The sequence below is a fragment of the Camelus bactrianus genome, chromosome 15 (assembly GCF_048773025.1).
Source record: "Camelus bactrianus isolate YW-2024 breed Bactrian camel chromosome 15, ASM4877302v1, whole genome shotgun sequence".
NCBI lineage: Eukaryota > Metazoa > Chordata > Mammalia > Artiodactyla > Camelidae > Camelus > Camelus bactrianus.
In genome coordinates, this window is record NC_133553.1 from 29,366,715 (window position 1) to 29,382,275 (window position 15,561).

At 31.7% G+C, this 15,561-nt stretch overlaps 1 protein-coding gene across 3 annotated transcripts in view; it reads right to left on the reverse strand.

Annotated features, from left to right (window-relative positions):
- ATAD2B (ATPase family AAA domain containing 2B) overlaps positions 1-15,561 on the reverse strand; it is a 150,298-nt gene that overhangs the window by 46,268 nt on the left and 88,469 nt on the right. For all 3 annotated transcript variants that reach the window (XM_045511897.2, XM_074341722.1, XM_010948586.3), the window contains one exon: positions 7,295-7,480. In XM_045511897.2, the coding sequence (XP_045367853.1) occupies positions 7,295-7,480 (186 nt within the window). The remainder of the gene's footprint in view (positions 1-7,294; positions 7,481-15,561) is intronic.

Consider the following 15,561-nt stretch of genomic DNA (forward strand, 5'->3'; position numbering starts at 1 on the left):
TGTATACATACAACATTTTGTTTCACCAATCACCAATTAATACTTGGGTTGTTTCCACTATGATGAATAATACCAGTAGGAACTTTCACATACAAATCTTCATATAAACATATGTTTATATTTCCCTGGTGTAGTTACCTAGGAGTAGAAATGCTGAGTCACATCACAAGTTTATGTCTAACATTTTAAGAACTGCCAACTTTTCCAAAGTGGCTACATCATTTTACAATTCCACCAGCAGTATACAAGGATTCAAGTTTCTCTACATTCTTGTCAACACTTGGTATTGTCTGTCTTTGTGATTACAGCTATCCTAGTGGATGTGTAGTGGTATCTCATTCCTTAATGACTAATTATACTTGGTATCTTTTCTCATGTTTATTAGCCCGAGAATATAAATACTCCTTGATAAAACGTCTATTAAATCCTTAGCCCATTTTTAAATTGTAGTTTTCTTTTTAAATTCAGTTGTGGTAAAACAGTCATAACAATTTGCCATTTTAACAGTTTTAAACTGTACTGTCTGTAGCATTAAGTATACTCACATTGTTATGCAATTATCACTACCTATCTACTTCCAGAACCATTTCATCCTTCCCAACTGAAATTCTACCCATTAAACACTAACTCCTCATACTCTCCCTTGCCCCAACCCGTGTCAACCACCATTCTACTTTCTGTCTCCATGAATCTGACTACTCTTACGAATCTTGTATAAGAGGAATCATATTTGTCCTTTTGTAACTGGCTCATATCATTTAGTATACAGTCCTCAGGCTAACCCATGTTGTAGTTACTCAAGCTGTAGAATATGTCAAAATTTCCTTCCTTTTTAAAGCTAAACAATTTACATTGTATGTATGTCCCACACTATGCTTATCGGTTCATCGGTTGACGGATACCTATATTGTTTCTATATGTTGGCTATTGTGAATAATGCTGCCATGAACATGAGTATACAAATATGTTTGAATCCCTACTTGCAATTCTTTGGGTACATACCCAGAAGTGCAACTGCTGGATCACATAGTAATTTTGCTTAATTCTTTAAAGAATCAGCAAAATACACTTATTTTCAACAGAGGCTGCACAATTTTACATTCCCACCAGCAATGCAGAAGGGTTCCAATTTCTTCATATCTTGACTAACACCTTATTTTCTGTTTTTATGACAACAGTAATCCTATTGAGTATAAAGTAGTATCTCAATGTGGTTTTGATTTGTAGTTCCCTAATGATTAGTGATGTTCAGTATCTTTTCATGTGCTTTACTGCCATTTTAGCATCTCCTGTGGAGAAAAATCTATTCAAGTACTTTGTCCATTTCTAAATTGGTTGTTTGGGGGTTTTTTGTTGTTGTTGAGTTGTAGGAGTTCTTTATATACTCTGGGTATCAATCCCTTATAAAATATGTGATTTGCAAATACTTTATCGCATTCAGTGGGTTGTCTTTTCACTCTGTCAATAGTACCCCTTTAATATACAAAAGTTTTTAATTTTGATGAAGTCTAATTTATCTATTCTTTCCTTTGTTACCTGTATAACTGTTGTCATATCCAAGAAATTATTGCCAAATCCAATGTCATGGAGATTTCCCCTTATGTCCTTCTCTAAGAGTTTTATAGTTTTAGGTCTTACAATCCATTTTGAGTTAGTTTTTTGCATATGTGTAAGTTAAGGGTCCAAATTTTTTTTTTTTTTGTATGTGAACATCCAGCTTTCCCAGCACCATTAGTTGAAAAGACCATCCTTTCCCCAATGAATGGTATTCACACTCTTCTTGAAAATCATTTGATGTAGTCTTATTATCACACTGAAAGAGTTCTTTATACAATCTGGATGTAAGTCTTACCAGATACATGATTTGACAAATTTGAAATATTTTCTCCCAGTCTGTGGCTTGTTTTTTCATTCTCTTAATGGTGTCTTTTAAAGAGTAAAAGGTTTTAATTTTGGTAAAGTTCACTTTATCAAATTTTTCTTTTATGGATCATGCTTTTATATTTTATACTATCACAGCACTTCTACTATATTATATTTTCCAAGTCTCTCTTCTCTCTAAATGTTTAAATTCTTAGAGAACAGTGGCTATCTAGGTTTTCACCTATTTTATTTCATTCAACAAAAATTTACTATACTAGCAATACATATGTGTGTATATATATATAAATCTATGTGTGATTTGTGTACATACAGAAATTGCGTTAGGTAGTTAGACACTGTGAACGGAAGAGTGAAGAGAAGAGACACTGTCTTAAATTCAGACTTATTAGTACATTACGCTGCACAGAACAGGCAATACGTTTTTGATGAATGAACAATGATCTTAACTTGATGAATACAAAACCTCATTTCCCTAACCACTCATCAGCCTAAGCATCACAATATGAAGAAACTGTCTCTCTGCAGTTTTAGTATAGGGCAGTATAGGTGCACGAAATTTGGAATCAGACAAACCTGCTCCACCACTAGCTATAAGACCCTAGGTAAGTTACTTTACCCCCTGTTGGCATCAGTGTCTTCATCTGTCAAATGGGAAAACAATACTTTTCTCACTGGACAGTTAAAAACTTACGTTAGTTAATATATATTATTAGCCTATACAGTGCCTGGCACACAGCTACATAAACAGCAGCAATTCTTTCATTAGCAAATCTTCTTGTTTTACCTTATTTAATAAAATGTTAGAGTTGTTAGTTTCCAGTTTTGAAGGTAGAGTTTATGCAACCTCTGAAACGGGGAAAATTAATGGTTTAAAAACTCAAAATCTCAAAGAGAAAAGATGTGGAAAATCAGGTCAGAAAAGAGCCTAAGATGGTTTTCATAAATAAAATTTTCTTTCCTCAAAACAAAACAGGTATACAATCTATTAAAAATAAAAATTAACATTTTACATACCTTAAAATAGTATAATTCATGTTCATTTACAACCCTTTTTTTAATTAAAAAAAAAAACAACTTGGGAGGCATGCCTTCCTCTTAAATTTTAAGAATCGTAATATTGTTTTACAACCAAAATATTAACACTAAGATATTTCTCTTGTACATATGATCATTCAACTGAGTTTTCAATGCCCCTACCTGATGTTTCTACTTGTTATTGGTTTTTACTTCCTAGGTTCCACCATAAACTGAGAAACACAAAATGACACCAAATACTGAGATGACAAAATGCTGTATGAAATCTTTACTTTCATCAGTGTAGCTGAGGAGGTATTTCTTTAAAATTCATTTCCAATATACTGAATTATATCATTCTGAGCCTGCCCACAATAATTTAATACCAAAGTACACACTGTGAATCTCTACAGGAATTTAAGTGCAATTCTTTCTGACCAAAATCTGCTTTCCTTTTCCAAATATTTCTACTTCTATATGCTTTCTTGTTTAAAAGTCTCTTTTTAATGTTCAACCTTTTTTGTAATTCTCCTGAAGAGAAATAACTTTTGCAATTCTCATATATCTCAAGTAAAATTCTTCAACTATTCTCAGAAAAAGTCTTTAGAGTCCACAGAAGTAGATTTTACTTAAACTAAAATGTTACAAAAAAAAAAAAAAGGAATGACATTGGGCACGAGTTATCTAAAGCCTATGTGGTGATTCAATGGTTACTTCCTTTTTTTCATACAGCAAACATTCACTAAGCAATTCCAGTGTGTCAGGAAAGTAAAGGGCAGTAAGACAGTTCCATACTCTCAAAGAGCTCATGGTCTAGGTCAAAAATTCTCAAACATTTTGATCTCAGGACCTTACTAAACTCTTAAAAATTACTCAAGAACCTAAAAGAGCTTTTGTTTATGTGGGTTATACCTGTCAATATTTAAATATTAAAAATTAAAACTAAGAACTTTCCGAATTACATATTCACTTAAAGCTCATTACATGTTAACATTTAAAAATACATTCTTCTGAAAGATCTATTTTTCCAAAATATGTTCTTTTGAAAGATCTATTTTTCTAAAATATAAAATATATATAAAATAAAATTTAGTGAGAAAAGTGGCATTGTTTTCCATGTCTTCAAATCTCTTTAATGTCTGGCTTAAGGAAAAACAACTGGATTCTCATTTTCTGCTTCTGCATTCAACCTGTTACAATAATGTTGTTCTGACTGACGTATAAAAACTCATATTCAAGAAGATACACTGTTGAGGGAAAAAAAAAATAGAAGTGAGACCAACCCCCGAAAGTCTTATAGGGCTCACAAGGATCATTGGACCATACTTTGAAAACAGGGAGTCTAGAGCAATGACTTCCAATTTTTTTTTCATCAAACACCTCATCAGTAAAAAATTTGAAAATATTCCCTCCAGTATATGCATATTTATTTAAACATACTATTCTACTAATACTACTATTTCTATTATAAAACATTATACATAAAATATTTAATACAAAAAATTAAAATGAATAGAAGTTCTGATGTTTTTCTCAATATTCCAACGTACTGTCTTATTTCGAGTACAACTGGAATAGAAGAGACAGAGAGAAATACAGAGGCACATTTATGAGAGAATTCTTTAACTCTAAAAGATGAGATAATCACTTCACCCCACAAAAAGAAGACATTTTTATAGCCTTAATAAAATAACAGTCTCATGATGACTAATTCATTTTTGGCTTTGTTTGTTTTTAAAAACTGAGTAGAGAATAACTTTTCATCTCTGAATGAGTTTATTTTCTGATGAAAATAGTAGCATTTATTATAGAAGACTTAAAAAACAGGTAAGAAAACAAAAATTACTATAATCTTAAGACTCAGAAATAATTACTATTTAATATCTCTATTAATAGTTACATATAAATGGTTTTATATATATATTAAAAAAACATTCAAACATCTTTTCATGACATTAAATGTTTTCTACATCAGTATTTTTTTAATAGTCCTGTGTTTCATGGAATAACTCTACTGTGACCTAATCAGTCCCCTATTATAGGACATTTAGATAGTTTCCAACCCATGAAGAAAGGCTATGATAAAGGCTTGTATTTTTTTATGTTGTCTATGTTGTGTCTGTGTTTGTCCATGAATTATATTTGCCTATTCAGTAGGCTAAAATCTGGATCTTACTGTTATTCTAACCTACCAGTGTATTTTCTTAAATACGCTGTAGTAACTAATCATTTCTTTCTTCTAGAATCACTTAGTTTTTTGCTACCCACTGTCTACTTCATTACTTCCATAGAGCTGGCACCTTGCTAACCTACAGTTACTTGGTCTGCAATTCTCCGTGCTCTTTATTCATTCACTAAATATTTATCAGTATATGCTAAGTATAATTCACCACTATCTCAGTTTGTGACCTAAATAAAGCAATATTCTAATGGCAAAGCTGAAATTAAAATGAAAGGCTTGGGGGCAGAGGAGGCTTTCTAAAAAATTAGTGGAAAACATATTATGTAATCAGTAGTCTGAGAAAATTCCCATAATCTTCACCCTACAGATGTGAATATCCATGATAACTTAAGTGACTGCTTGATTAATAAGGGCAAAGAATACAGAAGACAAAAGTGGGAAGGGGGGTGCTGAAATTTCAGGATTCAATGCTAATGTATTTCTAATATTTTAGCTACTAATTAAGGGTACTGGTAAACAAATAATTTTAAAAGCCTACTAACTAGTAGGCTTTTTTAATCCACTAAAAATTATGACAACATTGAAAATGTGTATGATGCAATGTTAGTTCTAAAAAACTAAACCACCAATAAAATCACACATGCCAATAGACAAGAATAAGCAAAATTAAAACTACCATATCAAGAAGACAGGTTCAAGATAAACACAGGTTTATACTGTAGAGCACAGGGAACTATATTCAATCTCTTGTAGTAACTTAGGGCGAAAAAATATGAAAACAAATATATGTATGTTCCTATATGACTGAAGCATTGTGCTGTACACCAGAAATTGACACATTATAAACTGACTATACTTCAATTAACAGTATATTTAAAAAAAAAGAAGACAGGTTCACTAAGACTTTTATTTATACATTTTTCAAACAATATAAGGAAAATTCAGGTAAGTATATATTCCTAACTAAAACCCTTAATTATTCCGGTTTTTCTTTATATTTTATAAAATTATAATAAAATTAGTTAACAGTGAAGATCTAATTTTAAAAAGTGGCTCCTAGGTAATGTCCAGGTTCAGTCTATTCTTCTAAATTAATTTCAAGTGCAATCGTACTTTATAATACTAATATAATACCAAACATTTTATAGCTCTGTGATTTCCAAAATAAATTCACATATATTGCCTTGCACCAACAAGCCAGTCTGTTATTATCCACATTTTGTAGATGAAGAAACTGAGGCTATTCTAGGTTCAAACATTTACCCAAGATCAAAAGACATATAAGTCAGTACCATGGTTTTCCTGACTCTTACTACATATGTCTTTCCACTAAACTTTACTGCCCCTGTGATTAAAAAAAAATTTCTGATTAATGGTCTCCAAATAATACCAGACTCTGAATAACAGAAAAGAACTATTCTACATTTAATATACTTTTCTTACAAGAGTAGTAAGTTGTACAGATCTTTAGCAAGACAGATAACAAACACTGAAACAGAATGAAAAAGCCTGGTAAACAAACATCTGAATTATAACATTCTACATAATCAAGATTTATATTATAGCATCTGAAATATGTAAATCTTTTTATAAGAACTGTGTTGCCTGGGCAAATTACTTGTAAGCATTTCTAAAGGAGATTATTTCAAAACCTAGTAAGCACAGAATGTTAAAATAATTTTTAAAAAACCAATTTCATTCATATGAGCTGATCTACTAATTTTTTCGGAAACAACTGCGATTTTTACCTCAGATTCTACTAATTAAATGAGTTAGATTTGAATTCAAAAGCTAAATAATAGATTTGAAAAATATGCACAGTCATAATAATATTCAACTTAACATGATGTTACCAATGAAAGAGCTGAAAGGTCAAATCCCACCAAATAATCTAACAAATGGTAAGAATGAGGATAGTTAGAACTGACGATAATACGGCTAAGATCATATTAGTAGGTACTGTACATACGTTGGGGTCCAGTCAAAGCAAGAATTCTCTCAGTACTCACAACATGAGGAATACATCAAAATATATATCAAAAAAGAAACTGAAATTTAAAACATTAACTAAAGTCACATAGCTAATAAGTGGTACAACCAAGGCATGAACCTTGACAGTATTGATTTTATAATAACTAAAATGTGTCAAATTTATAAGGTCAGCTATTTTAAAACAATATAATAAAAAAAGATAAATATTTCATCAGTTCTTACCTCTTCAGGCAGTTCACTGTACATAGTTTCAGAGGTAGACAATAAAAATATGGGTGAAAATGATGGTATATCTTGCAGCAAAGTCAGAAAAGTTGCTCTCACAGTTTCACTGACAGCTTCCCACCAATCACCAATGTGAGGCATATAAACAATACTAGGTACTGTTCTTCGAGCTTCACGAAAAATCTAATTAAGGAAAGAACTAGCATTAAAAATTTAAATAGATATTATTCTAAAGTCTACACAGTAACTCCCAAATACATAAAATGTGTCAGGCCTGTTACTGTAATTATTTTCAGCTCTGATATTTAAGTTGTTCAAGATTTTACACACAAGACTTACATACAGCTTCTATCTATCCTTATCCCACCTAAAAAAAGGAATATGTTTTGTTATTTTATTATTTCTATTCAGTATATATTAATAGTATAAAGGCATCAAATTGCTCCACTTATATATCATGTAAATAAAGCAAAACACCACTACAAAATATGCTGCAAATAAAGAGATAAGCATGCACCTGTATGTCACCCACGTCAGAGTGACTATCAGTAAGCACAAAGAAGAAAAGGAAGACATAGTTTACATGTTCCTGCACAATGCCTAAAATCACTCAACATACGAATGAAGTATTTTAATCAAGATGTACCACCCTAGGGCTTAAAATTAATGAACTACCTGCTGACCACTTGTTTAGCTCCTATTACCTTAATTCAATCTTCTATAAAACAGTCACAAAATACCCTTAATCTTTAAAGAGCAAAAAATGAATTAGCAAAAAGCTATGAGACACTCTCACTTCAGAAAATACAAAATTTAAAGTTTCCTCAGGTGTTCAAAAGAATTGTAACTATAGCTTCAGTCACAGTCTGCCAACACATGCCAATGAAGACCAGGTTGGCTATTAAGCTGCCAAACAGAACTGCTGCCCTTTACATAAAAGCCAACAACTGCTCAATAACCCATCAACAAATTCTCACAGGTTAATATGACATCTCTGCAGTACTTTTAACAAGTGTAAGAATAAGTGTAAAAATCTTTCTTCAATGTAATTTGAGAATTCTACTCCTAAAATTGTCTACTATTTTAAACATATTCAATTAACCTATGTAATATGCAAAATACAGAAAAAAGAATTAATCTTTTAAATGATTAGGATTATTAGAAACATTCCTCCTAAGATTCAAAAGGATTGTTTTCTTTAATAAGTAAGTCTACCACTTCCATGAATTTTTAAAATACTATACTTTCTACAGCTTTAAATCTCCTGTGTAAAATAAAATGTATGGCCAATTTAATAGTAAGTCAAATGAAAGATGCTCAAATAAAATTTCCCCCCAAATTGGAAATGTAGACATTATGATCATTCACATCAAAATATTTGCTCCTTCCCTTCCTTTAATATTTGCATATCCACCAATCCAGAACAGTTGTACAATACAACTCCTTCAGGACTCTCAAATTTTAACCTTTTCTGCAAACATGAACTCTCTTATCCAGGATCCTGAAAATTCAAGAATTACTGTTTTCCAAAGTTCTTGTAGAATATTTTGTAGAATACTCATAAGAGAAAAACAAGCATAAATATTGGCAAAGGAAGGAACCACACAGGAGCACAAAGGCAAGAGAGGCATTTGATTTCAAAAATAAAAAAATCACAAGCCACCCAAATCAGGCATTTGGTATGTGGAAGACAGTGACCAATGCCTACTGTTGCTTTCCAGCTCCATTCTGTACTGGTAAAAATAGGGGAAGTCAGAAGGGAGAGCAAGGTAATTATATGAAAAAGACTAATAAGCTACATAGCTTACTGGGAAACACCGCAAAACTACCTAACTAATTCAGCCATGCAAGTTACCACATGCCCAGGGAGAGATGAGAAACATGCCTTTTTGAAAAAATTAAATTTTGCCTTGCATTCTACTATTTGTAGGTTAGGTTTTCTAGGAGTACGTGTTGAGAACATCTAGCTGCTAACAAGTATCAAAGAATATGGGCAAAGCAACAGATGGTTAAGTGATAATAAAAAACTTTACAGTGCCAGAAGGTAAATAATGCATTACTGTAGGTGTTTTAAACTTATCTGCAAGGCTGCCCTAGATGTACAAGCATCACCGACTCTAAAAGAGTTGAGGCTTTTTTTCTATTTTTTCACTCTCTTCATTCAATCTTCTCAAAATCAGCAAATTGAACATCACACTACTGACCGTTTTATTTCCAAAGACTTTAGGAAAATATTTGGATTAACAGAATTTTTGAAATTATATTGAAAAACTTAGAAGGGATAAAAACAGGAAAAAAGTCTAAGACAAATACAGAAAAATTAAAAGGCTCAGGCTTTCTGGCCCATGAATATATAATTACATAGATTGAAAATTAATGTAACTATACGCAATACCAATATCCTCCAAATATTTCCAAAATTTCTCTCCTAAGCCTTTAAAGGAAAAACATCCTTTATTTCTAGAAAAATTTAAAAGCACTACTAAAACAAGTTTCCTTTTTAATTCCTTACTCCATGGTACCTCCAAATACTAAAATAAACTTTAATATTTTCTTTAAAAATAATTGTTTTTGTAATGAAATTTCAAAAAGAATAGAGTCTGAGAATAGTATTTAAAAATTCAGAAAAAGATTTAATCCTATTGTGATTTTTCTATAAAGTAAAACCAGATCTTTAGCAGTTTGCTGGTAACTTTTGAAGTTGTGGAATAACACTCTGTGAAATCAATTAACCAGATATTTCATAGAAGAAAAATAAAGCCTAGTTTTAGTGAAGCGGCAACTGTCTTGGGAACAAGTGATGCCATTTGATAACTAGAAAAATACTCACCTACAGGGTGTCTTGGATTGGTGGATGTGCAAGGTGTAGTAGAAAACAGAAAAACTGTTATAGAGAAAAAAAGACAGTAGGCCAAATTACTGAACCAACCGTTTCAAAATACCTCTGACATGACCAGCACTCTTGCACAAGTAAAATGAACAAACACCAGTGTATGTGAACTGTTCATTTTAATTCTTTAAACAATATACTTCTGGCCTCTTCTTGCCCCAGACATCATAGTCCCTTTATATAACTTTTTTTAAAGTTTCTTGATTAAAAAAATCAAAAACTATTTTCTCTGAATATTAAAGACATGAAAGGCAAAAATCAGGCCATTGAAATTAGAAGTATCCATGCAAGGAAGTACTGATAATATAAATTGCAGCTGTATTTATAAAAGTTCTTATCTCAAAAGCTAAATTTCAAATCAATATTTTAGACGCCAAATTAAAATGTTCAGTGTGTGAAAATTTACTGTATTTTTGTTAAGAATATATAGCCCATAACAAGCCATTTTCGTTAGAAACTGAAAAATAGAATCAACTTAAATACAAATGTGAATGAAGTAAAAAGCTCCAAGCCAGTACAGCTTTCACCCTCCTAAAAGGAGCTATATAAAAAAGAGAAAAACAACATTTTGTCATCAGTAAACTTCAAGAATTTGTCTTGATCATGTTACAGTATTATGAATGTGCTAAAATTATATAAAATATAGATAAAATAAATATCTTGGGAGCTAAAATATTCTCAAATTTTATAAAAATTAAAAAGCACTATTTAAATAAGTTTATTTTAATAAACTTTTAAATCATGCTATCAAAATATTAAAATAAATACTATATCTGCATTACTGATAACTTTATTCCATAATATCACTTACTCCATTTATGTTCCATTTATCTAAGATTTACTGAGCATCTCTGTGAAAGAAGGCACTGTTTGGGATCTGAAGATAAGGATTCAAGAAATAAAATGCCCAATTTCTTTACAAGCAAATAAAATCAGTATGCTACAAAACACAGCTATACTAGAGTTTCTGAACAAAGGATGCACATAAATCAACACTTATTGAAAATTAAATCACCCAATTCCTTTTCTGATATTTTCATTGCTAAAAACTTCAATAATTTCAGTAAATGTGATACACTTTGGACCAGGACAATTTAACTTGTTTACAAATCAAAAAAAAAAAAAAAAAAAAGTAGGTATGGTAAAACACAGATGTGTACCCATGTGCACAAACACAAGAGTGTCCAAAGTATACATAAACTGCTATGGAAATATCCAGAAATCCTTATACACAAATACAAGAGCATCCAAAGTATACACATAGGTAAGTATATTAATTCTTTAATGCTACTTAACTAATACAGATTTCCCCTGAGAATTTCCAGATATAATTTCTTTCCAGGGAAAGAAAAATACTAAAATTTTCACCCCAAGACCTTATTGACCATTCGAAATTACCCATAATACTATACAGTACCCAAACTCCAAGCTTCTGACAGACCATATATAAATTTATCAATTCAACCATATTTTTGTACTAATGAAGAAGATATATAATAAAGTCATCAATCCCTTTTTTCCCAAATTAGTAGAAATAATGTGAGACAAAAAACAGGTGAAAATGTCAGAAAGGGGAATCAAAGATGTTGCTGCTTTTTTTTTTAAGTATGTTAATACAGTAAATCTTCTACTATATATAGATACTAATGTTTCTAGTCTTGTAAGGCTCCATAATTACTTGTGAAGGTAGTGGGACAACCATAAATCTTTCAGACTATACCAGGGTTTTCCATTCTCCTTCCAGAGCCTTTGGGAGACTATGAAATACCCACTAACATACAGACTTACATGCACACACACATACACACACAGTTACTTTATGAACTCTGGCCAACTGTTTCAGTTATGTATGTCGAACTAGAGTCCTGTGATCAGGTAAAATACTGTATCTCAAAGTGTGATCTACTGAAGACCAAGAACAGTACTAACCAGGTTGCATGCTTAAAGTGCAGACTCCTGTGCTCATCCTAAATTTAATGAATCAGAATCTCTGGGTGTGAAGCCAGAGAATCAGAAATTGTAATAAGCACCCCCAGGAGATTCTTATGCTCATTAAATCTTAAGAAACAATGATAAAACCCTGCAGCAGACACTAACTCCTCTACCATTTTTCATCCAAATGACATTAATCAATAGCTGAGGCAGTCAGAAGAAGAAAAGGAAGTTTTGTTATATATTTGTTTGTGTGTGGATGTTTTAAACAACAGATACAGAATTAAACATGGTTCCCAGGGTATAAACAAATATCAAGTAAGGCTCTTCCCCTCTTTCCATCTTATCACATATATAAACACAGGTCTTTAAAGGTGATTTAAGACTTCTTTACTTTAAAGCTACCCTTTGTGTTTCTGTTACACTATTAAATAAACCCAATTTAATTTGTATTATCTTAGAGGCAGAGGAAAAGAGACAATCACAGAAGAAAAACTTGCCACAGACCAAACCTTTAGATTCCACATCTATTTAGAGATAATCCTGGAAAGGCTAGCTACCAAGAGAAGTAAAACAAAAGGGAAGAAAAGAAAGGAAATCTAGAACAGAAGAATAGAGAGAAGGGGTTTTTTATCTTTTCAGCATCTCAGCACCTGAATTGTGCACTCTCTTCCCTAGGACTTTTATACCTACTTACACCAAGCCTGCCAATGGCTACAAGTAAAGAAAAAAAGTCTTAAGTTTTATTATATAATAGCCTCTTTTTAAAGAATTTTTTAAGAGAGACAGTATTATGTTTTTGAACATAAAATAATTGTAAATACACACTTAAAATACAAACACTCAGGGATTAACCTGGACAGTTTATCTGATCTCTGGTCAGTATTCAGAGGAAGTTAGAGCTTCAGCTACCAGAACTACAAAATTCTGACTCTGTGCCTGCATAGAATGGACATCCACATGGTGGTCACTCAAGAATAAGCCCTTCTTCTAACTCAGAAGCTCAGATGTGAAATCAGAGAAGACGAGATGTCTTGACATACTAGATGCAATGTAGTACAAATGAAGACAATAAATGGTGGGTTTTTGTTATTTTCCACTGCCAAGTGACACTGCTCTCACCCTCCCCAACAACACAACAAAAAAAGTAGTAAAATCAAGAAATGTGGAAGAGACCAAAGAATACGCAGTGAGAATTCACATTTAGCCAATGATGTCAAGTAGGATTCAGGAAAAAAAATCCCAAGATCCCAGTAACATCAACATATAATTTACGACAATGCTTCTTAAGTATTTCCTTACCTAACATTAAGCCAGTATTGTCTTTATGAATATATATACATATTAGGCATAAAGGATAACTATAGACTGAATACCCTCTTCACTTTGAAAATGTTCCTCTTTCAAAGTGATTTTATCTTTCAGTTTGCTTGATACTGTCAAATATACATGTAAAAGGGAAAAAAAATTCCAAATTGTATAGCAGAGTGTAAACTAAAATGACAAAGTTTATCCATTCCCCAGTCCTCCAAATTCCTTCCCTCAAGCCAAAGCAACGATTATTAACAGTTTTTTTTTTTGGGGGGGAGGGTATTCTTGGATAAAATTTCTACTTTCATATAAGCATGAGCAAATTTTAAAGCTTTTTTTCTTTTATACAAAGATCATACTTGATTGATTCACAACTTCTTTTTCACTAACATCTCCTTCATCTTTCTGTATCAAATTATGAAAATCTACTTCATTCTTGTTAATGACTCCATAGTTTTCCTTTGTATGTAAGGATATACTCTATTTTAACCAGTCCACCATAAAAGGACATTTAGTTTGTTTCTTTTTGTCTTATTTTGTTTGGCAATTCTACACAATGCTGTGATAAATATCCTTGCATATTCAGCAGTGAATACTTAAAGCTAACGTATCTCTAGGAAATTTTTCTTAATGTAAAATCCCTGGGTCAAAATGTAACTGAAATTTTTAAAGATAGTTCCAAACTACACTCCAAAATCATTAAACAAATTTACATTTCCACTAACTGAATATAAGTGCCCGCATCTCCACTAGGTTTCTCAAGCTTTTTACTTTCACAAAGCTGATAGCTGTTTTAAAATAGCATCTTGTTACTTTAATCTGCACTTTTTTCACTTATGAGTAAATGAAACAAAGAATCTTTTCAATTTTTATTGGTTACTTTTTCCTTTTCTATAAATGGTATGCTTCTGTTTTGCCAGTTCTTATATTAGTTTGTTTTTCCTTCTTCTTACTCATTTTAATGTATCTTTGTATATTTAGGAAACTTGTCCTTGACATGTGTTGCAAATACAAATTTTTACCAGGTTATGTTGATTAATTTTATTCAAAGAAAGTTTTTTTGCCGGGTGTAATTTAAAATTTTACAAAGTCGAATTTGTTCTTACCTTTATACTTTCTAGCGTTTGTTCACTGCTTTGAAATCACTTTATCATTCCAAGATAATACACTGACATTGTGAATTATTCTAACACTTTTATAGTTCCACTAACAAGTTAGAATTTATTTGGGGGCTACAGAAAGGGGTAGAAAATCCAGTTCTGTTTTTCCTTCTTCCCCTCATAGTGCCAGCCAGTTTTCTAAGACCATTTGTTAAATAATCCACCTATTCTACGATATCAAATATCATCATCATATATTCAACATCATATCATCAAATACTAAATTCTGTTTCCACCCAGGCCTAAGCATGAATTCTCTTTTGTTACTTTGTCTGTCTATCCTTGCACAGGTACAAATACTTTATTACCATAGTTTTATTACCTGTGTAAAAATCTGGGAGGGCTTCTTCTTTACACTTTTTCCTCTAGAATTCTCCTTGCTATGCTCTTATTTATGTTCTAGAGGAAACACAGAGGCTTTTTGCTATGCTCTTATTTATGTTCTAGAGGAAACACAGAGGCTTTTTAAAACTGCCTCCTCTTAAATTTTGGGGACACTATAATTGATTGCACTTAATTGATACATTAACTTAGAAAAGAACTCACAGCTTTTCAATGTTGAGTCTTACCAGCCGTTAGTTGTGAAAGGAGCTGGAGCAACAGTGATAGACATGATGATAGCTGTCACCTGTTGAGTACTTACAGGCCAAGATTACTGATGAGCTTATTTTAATAATCACAACAACCTTATGCAGTATCATTATCTTCATTTCATAAATGAGAAAATTTAAGCTCAAAGACGTTAAACAATTTGTCCAAGGCCACAACCAATAAGAAAGTAGCTGAGATTTTTAATCTTACAATTTGACTTCAGTCCACACTTTGAATTATAGTATAGTAATTAAAAACAAGGTGTGCCTTTCATTTATTCAACTGTCCTCCTCAGGTGACTTTTAGTGTTCTTCTTTTAGGCCCTGCAAATTGTTTAAGTTAATTCCTAGGTAAACTTAGTTGCTGTTTTAAATGGGACC